Below are 13,117 nucleotides of genomic sequence, written 5' to 3'. Positions count from 1 at the left end.
TCCATTCCTCTGTTGAAGGGCATCTGGGTTCTTTCCAGCTTCTGGTTACTATAAATAAGGCTGCTATGAACACAGTGGAGCATGTGTCCTTGTTGTATGTTAAAGCATCTTTTGTGTAGATGCCCAAGAGAGATATATAGCTGTGTCCTCAGGTAGTGGAATATCCAATTTTCTGACGAACCTCCAGACTGATTTCCAGAGTGGTTGAACGAGTTTGCGGTCTCACCAACATTGGAGGAGTGTTCATCTTTCTCCACATCCTCACAAGCATCTGCTGTCACCTGAATTTTTGGTCTTAGCCATTCTGACTGGTCTGAGGTGGAATCTCAGGGTTGATTTGATTTGCATTTCACTGATGAGGAAGGAAGTTGAACATTTCTTTATGTGCTTTTTGGCCATTCGATATTCCTCAGCTGAGAATGTTTTGTTTATCTCTGTACTCCATTTTTAATATGGTTGTTTGGCACATTGAAGTCAACTTCAGGAGGTCATTGTATTTTTGTATATTAGCACTCCATCAGATGTAAGATTGGTAAAGACCTTTTCCCAATCTGTTGTTTGCCATTTTGTCCTAATGACAGTGTCTTTTGCTTTGCAAAAGCTTTGCAGTTTTATGAGGTCCCTTTTGTTGATTCTTGATAGAGCATGAGCCATTGCTGTTTTGTTTAGGAAAATTTCCCCAGTGCCCATGTGTTCAAGACTCTTCCCCACTTTTTCTTCTATTACTTTGAGGGTATCTAGTTTGATGCGGAGGTCCTTTTTTACTTGGACTTAAGCTTTGTACATGGTGATAAAAATGGATTGATTTGCATTCTTTTACATGCTGACCACCAGTTGAACCAGCACCCTTTGTTGAAAACCTTATCATTTTTCCATTGCATGGTTTTATCTCCTTTGTCAAAGATCAAGTGATCATAGCCATGTGGGTTCATTTCTGGGTCTTCAATTCTGTTCCACTGATCTACCTGCCTGTCTCTGTACCAATACCATTCACATTTTAGAACTGTTCCTCTGTAATACAGCTTGAGGTAGGGGATCGTGATTCCCCCAGAAGTTCTTTTATTGTTGCGTATAGTTTTTGCTAACCTGGGTTTTTTGTTATTCCAAATGAATGTGCAAATTGTGTTTTCTATCTCTACGAAGAATCGAGATGGAGTTTTGATGGGGATTGCATTTAATCTGTAGATTGCTTTTGGTAAAATGGCCATCTTTACTATATTAATCCTGCCAATTCATGAGCATGGAAGATCTTTTCATCTTCTGAGATCTTCCTCAGTTTTTTTCTTCAGAGACTTAAAGTTCTTGTCATACAGATCTTTCACTGGCCTGTTTAAAGTCACACCAGTATATTTTATAATACTTTGGACTATTGTGAAGGGAGTCATTTCCTTAATTTCTTTTTTTTTTTTTTTGGTTCTTTTTTTCGGAGCTGGGGACCGAACCCAGGGCCTTGCGCTTCCTAGGTAAGCGCTCTACCACTGATCTAAATCCCCAGCCCATTTCCTTAATTTCTTTCTCAGTCTGTTTATCCTTTGAGTAGAGGAAGGCTACTGATTTGTTTAAGTTAATTTTATATCCCGCTGCTTGATAATGCTGAAGTTTTTTATTGGGTTAAGTAGTTCTCTGGTGGAACTTTTGGGGTTGCTGAAGTACACCATCATATCATCTGCAAATAGTGATATTTTGTTTTCTTTCTTTCCAATTTGTATCCCTGTGACCTCCTTTGCTGTCTGATTTCTCTGGCTAGGACTTGGAGTACTATATTGAAGAAGTAGTGAGTGGGAAGTCTTTTTCTAGTCCCTAATTTTAGTGGGATTGCTTCTACTTTCTTTCCATTTAGTTTGATGTTATCTACTGGTTTGTTGTGTATTGATTTTACTATGTTTAGATGTGGACCTTGTATTCCTGATCTTTCCAGGACTTTTATCATGAAGAGGTTTTTAATTTTGTCAAATGCTTTCTCAGCATCTAATGAAATGACCATGTGTTTCTTATCTTTTACTTTGCTTATATAGTGGATTACATTGATGGATTTTCATATATTAAATCATGCCTGCATCCCTGGGATGAAGCCTACTTGATCATGTTGAATGATTGTTTTGATGTGTTCTTGTTTTTGGTTTCCACAAATTTTGTAGAATATTTTTGTGTCAATATTCATAAGGGAAAATGGTCTGAAGTTCTCTTTGTTTGTTCGGTCTTTGTGTGGTTTTGGCACATCTTCTGTCTCCTGTTTCTTTTTGCAGCCACTCAGTGCTATGTGTTTTCCCCTTAATACCTCTTTCATTGTGTTCCATAAATTTGGCAATTTTTATTTTTATTTTCATGATATTAGAAGTCTTTAATTTGTCAATTTATTTCTTTTGATCAAGTTGTCATTGTGACGAACATTGTTCACCTTCCTTGTATATGTGGGCTTTCTGTTATTACTCTTGTTATTGAAGACCAGTCTTAGTGCATTGTGATCCGATAGCACGCATGGGATTATTTCTATCTTCCTATATCTGTTGAGGCCTGTTTTGTGACCATTTATAAGGTCAATTTTTTAGTAGGTTCCATTAGGTGCTGACAAGAAGATATATCCTTTTGTTTTAGGATGGAGTGTTCTATAAATATCTGTTAAATCCATTTGGTTAATAACTTGTTAGTTTTTCTATGTCTCTGTTTAATATCTGTTTTCATGATCTGTCCGTTGATGAGAGTGGGGTGTTGAAATCTCCTACAATTATTGTGTGAGGTATAATGTGTGCTTTGAGCTTTAGTAAGGTTTCTTTTATGAATGTAGTTGCCCTTTCATTTGGAGCATAGATATTTAGGATTGAGGGTTCCTTTGGTGGATTTTTTCCTTTGATGAATATGAAGTGTCCTCCCTTATATTTTTTAATGCCTTTTGGTTGAAAGTCAATTTTATTTGATATTAGAATGCCAACTCCATATTATTTCTTCAGGCCATTTGCTTGGAAAATTTTCTCCAGCCATTTACTCTGATTTAATGTCTGTCTTTGTCTCTGAGGTGTTTTTCCTGCATACAGCAAAATGGTGGGTCCTCTTTATGTTTCCATTCTGTTAGTCTATGTCTTTTTATTGGTGAATTAAGTCCATTGATGTTGAGAGATATTAAAAAATAGTGATTGTTGCTTCCTCTTGTTTTCATTGTTAGAGGTGGGATTATGGTTTTTTGTGTCTCTTTTGGTTTCATTGCAAGGAAGTTATATTCTTGCTTTCTGTACAGTGTAGTTTCTTTCTTTGTGTTGGAGTCTTCCATCTATTATCCTTTGAAGCCCCTGATTTGTAGAAAGATATTGTGTAAATTTGGTTTTGTCATGGAGTATCTTGGTTTATCCATCTATGTTAATTCAACGTTTTGCTGGATATAGTAACTTGGGCTGGCATTTGTGTATTTTTTTTATTAACTTGAGTATTCCTTATATACATTTCGAGTGTTATGCCCTTTCCTGGTTTCCGGCAAACATCCCCCTCCCCCCTCCCCTTCCTTATGGGTGTTCCCCTCCCCACCCTCCCCCATTGCCGCCCTCCCCCCAACAGTCTAGTTCAGTGGGGGTTCAGGCTTAGCAGGACCCAGGGCTTCCCCTTCCACTGGTGCTCTTACTAGGATATTCATTGCAACCTATGAGGTAAAGTCCAGGGTCAGTCCATGTATAGTCTTTAGGTAGTGGCTTAGTCCCTGGAAGCTCTGGTTGCTTGGCATTGTTGTACATATGGGGTCTCTAGCCCCTTCAAGCTCTTCCAGTTCTTTCTCTGATTCCTTCAACGGGGGTCCTATTCTCAGTCCAGTGGTTTGCTGCTGGCATTCGCCTCTGTATTTGCTGTATTCTGGCTGTGTCTCTCAGGAGCGATCTACATCCGGCTCCTGTCGGTCTGCACTTCTTTGCTTCATCCATCTTGTCTAATTGGGTGGCTGTATATGTATGGGCCACATGTGGGGCAGGCTCTGAGTGGGTGTTCCTTCAGTCTCTGTTTTAATCTTTGCCTCTCTCTTCCCTGCCAAGGGTATTCTTGTTCCCCTTTTAAAGAAGGAGTGAAGCATTCACATTTTGATCATCCGTCTTGAGTTTCATTTGTTCTAGGCATCTAGGGTAATTCAAGCATTTGGGCTAATAGCCACTTATCAATGAGTGCATGCCATGTGTGTTTCTCTGTGATTGGGTTACCTCACTCAGGAAGATATTTTCCAGTTCGAAACATTTGCCTACGAATTTCATAAAGTCATTGTTTTTGATACCTGAGTAATATTCCATTGTATAGATGTACCACATTTTCTGTATCCATTCCTCTGTTGAAGGGCATCTGGGTTCTTTCCAGCTTCTGGCTATTATAAATAAGGCTACTGTGAACATAGTAGAGCACGTGTCCTTTTTATATGTTAGGGCATCTTTTGGGTATATGCCCAAGAGAGGTATAGCTGGATCCTCAGGCAGTTCAATGTCCAATTTTCTGAGGAACCTCCAGACTGATTTCCAGAATGGTTGTACCAGTCTACAACCCCACCAACAATGGAGGAGTGTTCCTCTTTCTCCACATCCTCGCCAGCATCTGCTGTCACCTGAGTTTTTGATCTTAGCCAATCGCACTGGTGTGAGGTGAAATCTCAGGGTTGTTTTGATTTGCATTTCCCTTATGACTAAAGATGTTGAACATTTCTTTAGGTGTTTCTCAGCCATTCGGCATTCCTCAGCTGTGAATTCTTTGTTTAGCTCTGAACCCCATTTTTTAATAGGGTTATTTGTCTCCCTGCGGTCTAACTTCTTGAGTTCCTTGTATATTTTGGATATAAGGCCTCTATCTGTTGTAGGATTGCTGAAGATCTTTTCCCAATCTGTTGGTTGCCGTTTTGTCCTAACCACAGTGTCCTTTGCCTTACAGAAGCTTTGCAGTGTTATGAGATCCCATTTGTCGATTCTTGATCTTAGAGCATAAGCCATTGGTGTTTTGTTCAGGAAATTTTTTCCAGTGCCCATGTGTTCCAGATGCTTCCCTAGTTTTTCTTCTATTAGTTTGAGTGTGTCTGGTTTGATGTGGAGGTCCTTGATCCACTTGGACTTAAGCTTTGTACAGGGTGATAAGCATGGATCGATCTGCATTCTTCTACATGTTGACCTCCAGTTGAACCAGCACCATTTGCTGAAAATGCTATCTTTTTTCCATTGGATGGTTTTGGCTCCTTTGTCAAAAATCAAGTGACCATAGGTGTGTGGGTTCATTTCTGGGTCTTCAATTCTATTCCATTGGTCTATCTGTCTGTCTCTGTACCAATACCATGCAGTTTTTATCACTATTGCTCTGTAATACTGCTTGAGTTCAGGGATAGTGATTCCCCCTGAAGTCCTTTTATTGTTGAGGATAGTTTTAGCTATCCTGGGTTTTTTGTTATTCCAGATGAATTTGCAAATTGTTCTGTCTAACTCTTTGAAGAATTAGATTGGTATTTTGATGGGGATTGCATTGAATCTGTAGATCGCTTTTGGTAAAATGGCCATTTTTACTATATTAATCCTGCCAATCCATGAGCATGGGAGATCTTTCCATCTTTTGAGGTCTTCTTCAATTTCTTTCTTCAGTGTCTTGAAGTTCTTATTGTACAAATCTTTTACTTGCTTGGTTAAAGTCACACCGAGGTACTTTATATTATTTGGGTCTATTATGAAGGGTGTCGTTTCCCTAATTTCTTTCTCGGCTTGTTTCTCTTTTGTGTAGAGGAAGGCTACTGATTTATTTGAGTTAATTTTATACCCAGCCACTTTGCTGAAGTTGTTTATCAGCTTTAGTAGTTCTCTGGTGGAACTTTTGGGATCACTTAAATATACTATCATATCATCTGCAAATAGTGATATTTTGACTTCTTCTTTTCTGATCTGTATCCCCTTGACCTCCTTTTGTTGTCTGATTGCTCTGGCTAGAACTTCAAGAAGTGTATTGAATAAGTAGGGAGAGAGTGGGCAGCCTTGTCTAGTCCCTGATTTTAGTGGGATTGCTTCAAGTTTCTCTCCATTTAGTTTAATGTTAGCAACTGGTTTGCTGTATATGGCTTTTACTATGTTTAGGTATGGGCCTTGAATTGCTATTCTTTCCAGGACTTTTATCATGAAGGGGTGTTATATTTTGTCAAATGCTTTCTCAGCATCTAATGAAATGATCATGTGGTTTTGTTCTTTCAGTTTGTTTATATAATGGATCACGTTGATGGTTTTCCGTATATTAAACCATCCCTGCATACCTGGGATGAATCCTACTTGATCATGATGGATGATTGTATTGATGTGTTCTTGGTTTCGGTTTGCAAGAATTTTATTGAGTATTTTTGTGTCAATATTCATAAGGGAAATTGGTCTGAAGTCCTCTTTCTTTGTTGCGTCTTTGTGTGGTTTAGGTATAAGTGTAATTGTGGCTTCATAGAAGGATTTCCATAGCATTCTGTGTGTTTCAATTTTGTGGAATAGTTTGGATAGTATTGGCATGAGGACTTCCATGAAGGTCTGATAGAATTCTGCACTAAACCCGTCTGGACTTGGGCTCATTTTAGTTGGGAGACCTTTAATGACTGCTTCTATTTCCTTAGGAGTTATGGGGTTGATTAACTGGTTTATCTGTTCCTGATTTAACTTCGGTACCTGGTATCTGTCTAGGAAATTGTCCATTTCCTGCAGATTTTCAAGTTTTGTTGAATATAGGCTTTTATAGTAAGATCTGATGATTTTTTTTAATTTCCTCTGAGTCTGTAGTTATGTCTCCCTTTTCATTTCTGATTTTGTTAATTTGGACACCCTCTCTGTGTCCTCTTGTTAGTCTGGCTAAGCGTTTATCTATCTTGTTGATTTTCTCAAAGAACCATATTTTGGTTCTATTGATTCTTTCTATGGTTCTTTTTGTTTCTACTTTGTTGATTTCAGCTCTGAGTTTTATCATTTCCTGCCTTCTACTCCTCCTGGGTGTATTTGCTTCTTTTTGTTCTAGAGCTTTTAGGTGTGCTGTCAAGCTGCTGACATATGCTCTTTCCTGTTTCTTTCTGCAGGCACTCAGCGCTATGAGTTTTCCTCTTAGCACAGCTTTCATTGTGTCCCATAAGTTTGGGTATGTTGTACCTTCATTTTCTATAAATTCTAAAAAGTTATTAATTTCTTTCTTTATTTCTTCCTTGAGCAGGTTATCATTGAGTAGAGCATTGTTCAATTTCCACGTATATGTGGGCATTCTTCCCTTATTGTTATTGAAGACCAGTTTTAGGCCGTGGTGGTCCGATAGCACGCATGGGATTATTTCTATCTTTCTGTACCTGTTGAGGCCCGTTTTTTGACCAATTATATGGTCAATTTTGGAGAAAGTACCATGAGGAGCTGAGAAGAAGGTATATCCTTTTGCTTTAGGATAGAATGTTCTATAAATATCCGTTAAGTCCATTTGGCTCATGACTTCTCTTAGTCTGTCGACATTACTGTTTAATTTCTGTTTCCATGATCTGTCCATTGATGAGAGTGGGGTGTTGAAATCTCCTACTATTATTGTGTGAGGTGCAATGTGTGTTTTGAGCTTTAGTAAGGTTTCTTTTACGTATGTAGGTGCCCTTGTATATGGGGCATAGATGTTTAGGATTGAGAGTTCATCTTGGTGGATTTTTCCTTTGATGAATATGAAGTGTCCTTCCTTATCTTTTTTGATGACTTTTAGTTGAAAATTGATTTTATTTGATATTAGAATGGCTACTCCAGCTTGCTTCTTCCGACCATTTGCTTGGAAAGTTGTTTTCCAGCCTTTCACTCTGAGGTAGTGTCTGTCTTTGTCTCTGAGGTGTGTTTCCTATAGGCAGCAGAATGCAGGGTCCTCGTTGCGTATCCAGTTTGTTAATCTATGTCTTTTTATTGGAGAGTTCAGGCCATTGATGTTGAGAGATATTAAGGAATAGTGATTATTGCTTCCTGTTATAATCATATTTGGATGTGAGGTTATGTTTGTGTGCTTTTCTTCTCTTTGTTTTGTTGCCAAGACGATTAGTTTCTTGCTTCTTCTAGGGTATAGCTTGCCTCCTTATGTTGGGCTTTACCATTTATTATCCTTTGTAGTGCTGGATTTGTAGAAAGATATTGTGTAAATTTGGTTTTGTCATGGAATATCTTGGTTTCTCCATCTATGTTAATTGAGAGTTTTGCAGGATACAGTAACCTGGGCTGGCATTTGTGTTCTCTTAGGGTCTGTATGACATCAGTCCAGGATCTTCTGGCCTTCATAGTTTCTGGCGAGAAGTCTGGTGTGATTCTGATAGGTCTGCCTTTATATGTTACTTGACCTTTTTCCCTTACTGCTTTTAATATTCTTTCTTTATTTTGTGCGTTTGGTGTTTTGACAATTATGTGACGGGAGGTGTTTCTTTTCTGGTCCAATCCTTTTGGAGTTCTGTAGGCTTCTTGTATGTCTATGGGTATCTCTTTTTTTAGGTTAGGGAAGTTTTCTTCTATGATTTTGTTGAAGATATTTACTGGTCCTTTGAGCTGGGAGTCTTCACTCTCTTCTATACCTATTATCCTTAGGTTTGATCTTCTCATTGAGTCCTGGATTTCCTGTATGTTTTGGACCAGTAGCTTTTTCTGCTTTACATTATCTTTGACAGTTGAGTCAATGATTTCTATGGAATCTTCTGCCCCTGAGATTCTCTCTTCCATCTCTTGTATTCTGTTGGTGAAGCTTGTATCTACAGCTCCTTGTCTCTTCTTTTGGTTTTCTATATCCAGGGTTGTTTCCATGTGTTCTTTCTTGATTGCTTCTACTTCCATTTTTAATTCCTTCAACTGTTTGATTGTGTTTTCCTGGAATTCTTTCAGGGATTTTTGCGATTCCTCTCTGTGGGCTTCTACTTGTTTATTAATGTTTTCCTGTGTTTCTCTAAGGGAGTTCTTCACGTCTTTCTTGAAGTCCTCCAGCATCATGATCAAATATGATTTTGAAACTAGATCTTGCTTTTCTGGTGTGTTTGGATATTCCATGTTTGTTTTGATGGGAGAATTGGGCTCTGATGGTGCCATGTAGTCTTGGTTTCTGTTGCTTGGGTTCCTGCGCTTGCCTCTCGCCATCAGATTATCTCTAGTGTTACTTTGTTCTGCTATTTCTGACAGTGGCTAGACTGTCCTATCAGCCTGTGTGTCAGGAGTGCTGTAGACCTGTTTTCCTGTTTTCTTTCAGCCTGTTATGGGGACAGAGTGTTCTGCTTTCGGGCGTATAGTTTTTCCTCTCTACAGGTCTTCAGGTGTTCCTGTGGGCCTGTGTCTTGAGTTCACCAGGCAGGTCACTTGCATCAGAAAAGTTGGTCTTACCCGTGGTCCCAAGGCTCAAGTTCGCTCGCGGGGTGCTGCCCACAAGCTCTCTGGGGCGGCAGCAACCAGGAAGATCTGCGCCACCGTTTCCGGGAGCTTCAGTGCACCAGGGTTCCAGATGGCGTTTGGTGTTTTCCTCTGGAATCAGTAATGTGTGCAGAGTGCAGTCTCTTCTGGTTTCCCAGGCTTGTCTGCCTCTCTGAAGGTTTAGCTCTCCCTCCCACGGGATTTGGGTGCAGAGAACTGTTTATCCAGTCTGTTCCTTCAGTTTCCAGCGGTGTCTCATGCGCAGGGGTCCTGCCCCTCTTGGGCCCTTCCCCACGGGAACCCAGAGGCCTTATACAGTTTCCTCTTGGGCCAGGGATGTGGGCAGGGGTGGGCAGTGTTGGTGGTCTCTTCCGCTCTGCAGCCTCAGGAGTGCCCACCTGACCAGGCGTTGAGGTCTCTCTCCCACGGGGTCTGGTAGCAGAGAGCTCCTGCCGGCCGGGATCTGTGGGTGTGGGACTCCCAGTAAACACAGGAAGTGCCCGGTCCTAGAGGAATTCTGCCTCTGTGTGTCCCGAGTTCACCAGGCAGGTCTCTTGCAGCAGAAAAGTTGGTCTTACCTGTGGTCCCGAGGCTCAAGTTTGCTCGCGGGGTGCTGCCCACGAGCTCTCTGTGGCAGCAGCAACCAGGAAGATCTGCGCCACCATTTCCGGGAGCTTCAGTGCACCAGGGTTCCAGATGGCGTTTGGTGTTTTCCTCTGGAATCAGTAATGTGTGCAGAGTGCAGTCTCTTCTGGTTTCCCAGGCGTGTCTGCCTCTCTGAAGGTTTAGCTCTCCCTCCCACCGCATTTGTGTTCACTTATGGTCTGTATGACATCTGTCCAGGATCTTCTGGCTTTCATAGTCTCTGCTTTGAAGTCTGATGTAATTCTTATAGGTCTGCCTTTGTATGTCACTTGACCTTTTCCCCTTACTGCTTTTAATATTCTTTCTTTGTTTTGTGCATTTGGTGTTTCAACTATTGTGTGACAGGAGGAATGTCTCTCCTGGTCCAATCTATTTGGAGTTCTGTAGGCTTCTGGTATGTTTATAGGCATCTCTTTCTTTAGGTTAGGGAAGTTTTCGTCTATAATTTTGTTGAATATATTTACTGGCTCTTTAAGTTGGGAGTCTTCACTTTCTTCTATACCTATTATCCTGAGGTTTCATCTTCTCATTGTGTCCTGGATTTCCTGTATGTTTTGGGCTAGGAGATTTTTGCATTTTACGTTATCTTTGACAGTTGTGTTGATGTTTTCTATGGTATCTTCTGCCCCTGAAATTCTCTCTTCTGTTCTGTTGGTGATGCTTGTATCTGCGGCTCCTTGTCTCCTCCTTTGGTTTTCTATATCCACGGTTGTCTCCCTTTGTGCTTTCTTTATTGTTTCTATTTCCATTTTCAATTCCTTCACCTGTTTGGTTATATTTTCCTGTAATTCTTTCAGGAATTTTTTTGTTTCCTCTCTAAGGGCTTCTACTTGTTTACTTGTGTTTTCCTGAGTTTTTCTGAGGGAGTTCTTTATGTCTTTCTTAAAGTCTTCCATCATTATTAAAAAGTGTGATTTTAATCTAAATCTTGCTTTTCTGGTGTGTTTGGATATCCAATATTTTCTTTGGTTGGAGAAATGTGCTCTGATGATGCCAAATAGTCTTGGGTTTTGTTGCTTAGGTTTCTGCCCTTGCCTCTAGCCATTGGGTTGTCTCTGGTGTTTGCTTGTCTTGCTGTTTCTGAGAGTGGCTTGACCCTGTTGTAGGCCTCTGTGTCAGCATGCCTGTAGAACTGTTTTCCTGTTTTCTTTCAGCCTTTCTTGAGAACAGTTGCTCTGCTCTCAGCTGTGGTGGTGCTCCTGAGACTGTCTTCCAGCTCTAGGCATGGGTAGGTCCTGACCCTGATTGCTTGTGTAGGTTCTTGTACCCAGTGGGCACATTTGGCACTATGTGATTCCCTCTTGGTTCTGGACTGTGGGCAGAGTGTAGTCTCCTCTGACTTCTTTGGAGTATCCACACTTCAGTGGGTCCAGCTCTTTCCCCCATGGGATTTGGGTGCAGGGAGCTGTCTGGCCTGTTCAGTTTGATCCTGGGTATAGACCAGAACTGTGGGTACCGGCAGCTGTCTGTTTCTATATCACTGTGCAGTTTCTTCTTGGACCATGGATGTGGGCCGAGGTATGCAGAGGTGGCAGTCTGTCCTGCGGCCTCAGGATGTGTGCAGGGATAATTTTTTAATGCACATATTCCCATTTTCCAGATCCCACATATCCTAGAGCTTCCTTACAGTATGTTCCTTTCCCAATTTCAGGTCTCCTCTTTCTTTTCCCCCTTTCTCCTATTCCTCCTTTTCCTCCATGTTTTCATCCATTTTTAATTATCCTTCTGAGTCTAATTACTGCTGAACACATATTTATTGATGTGGGGACATCCTCTGAATCTTGATCAAACTCTCAGTTTCTATACACCCAAAGAAAAAACTCACCCATCAGCAGCAACCATCACCTACCAATATCTCCTCAAATAAGGTTGGAGCCTTATGAACCATTCCCCTGTTCATTCTGTAATTTTGAATGCTTTTATTTTCTGCAGGACCTGAATAGGTAACCATAGCTGCTATGAGTTCTTGAGAGTAGCAGCCATATTGTGTTGAGGAGACAGCATTTCAGTGGATTCTTTAATGTTCCCAGGCTCTTACATTCCTTAACTCCAGTTTTCCTGATTGTTCTCTGAGCTTGGAGGAGGAGTCATGACTTCCTAGATTAACTGCTACCCCTGGTGGTGTGAACCTGGGAGAGTGGGGCCTAAAAATGATGCAGAGTAAAGTCTCACAGATTAGTCAGATCATTAGACTATTTATACTCTGAAGGTTAAGAACAATCCTATGAGTACAGTATTCAATAACAAGAACAAGCCATAGATGGAAAAAAGCACGTTTTCCACAAAGGTACATGTGAAGTGAAATTACTCCTATCTGCTACCCTTGGAGGAGCACAAAAACACAGTCCAAGAATGATTCTGTGTTTGATGAAATTGAAGTTACAAGACTCCTGTCTTCTTAGAGTTTTTCTACAGGCCCTCAGAATTCCTCATCACTCCATTCTTGGGCTGTACTTCACTAACAAAAATTCAGAGCAGCATGGAACTATGGGTATGAAAATAAATATTTAGAAAACTGTTTTGACAGCATGACCACTTATCAATATTAGGTCCCTTCTTTTTCTATCAAAGAGAAATAAAGCCCATTTATATAAGGATCGATGTCATGTAATGATGCTGTCAAACTAAAGTAATTTATTCCATGAAATGTTTCTATACTTTTTGTTGTTGAGATAAGGTCTAACAATGTAGAGAAGACTGGTTCAGGACTTGCAGTTATTCATCTGCTTCTCTGTCCTGAGTGCTATTTGTAACATTAAAAAGAGAATATTTATCACATTTTAAATTTTACTGCATCTTATAAATATTGGGAGGATATCTGAAACTGCTTTTATTCACTTTATAGGTCAATAAAGAAGTAAATCACATATTTGACTCTAATGAAGCAATGCTACCATATCAGAGAAAGTCAGTGGACTGTGAGATATTCAGTTTTGACACTATTATAGATCTGGTTGACCAGCTCAAAAGGCAGAGCAAAGGTAGGAGTACTTCATGCAGCCTATGTTTGTGCTATAGTGACATATACATACACTGCTTAGATATGTCTAATAGATGAGGGCATATCATCATTTCATATGACAGATGTGCTTGACATCAAAGAAGTGAGAGAACTAATCTCAGCA

General features: G+C 40.2%; 1 protein-coding gene across 1 annotated transcript in view; it reads left to right on the top strand.

Annotated features, from left to right (window-relative positions):
* Positions 1–13,117, top strand: part of LOC103690071 (interaptin-like) — a 280,698-nt gene that overhangs the window by 208,164 nt on the left and 59,417 nt on the right. Inside the window, exon 64 of the mRNA XM_087591928.1 lies at positions 12,838–12,973. Within this exon, the coding sequence (XP_087448054.1) occupies positions 12,838–12,973 (136 nt within the window). The remainder of the gene's footprint in view (positions 1–12,837; positions 12,974–13,117) is intronic.

Source organism: Rattus norvegicus, chromosome 17 (assembly GCF_021556685.1).
Source record: "Rattus norvegicus strain SHRSP/BbbUtx chromosome 17, alternate assembly SHRSP_T2T, whole genome shotgun sequence".
NCBI lineage: Eukaryota > Metazoa > Chordata > Mammalia > Rodentia > Muridae > Rattus > Rattus norvegicus.
This window is presented reverse-complemented; position numbering and strand designations above follow the sequence as displayed.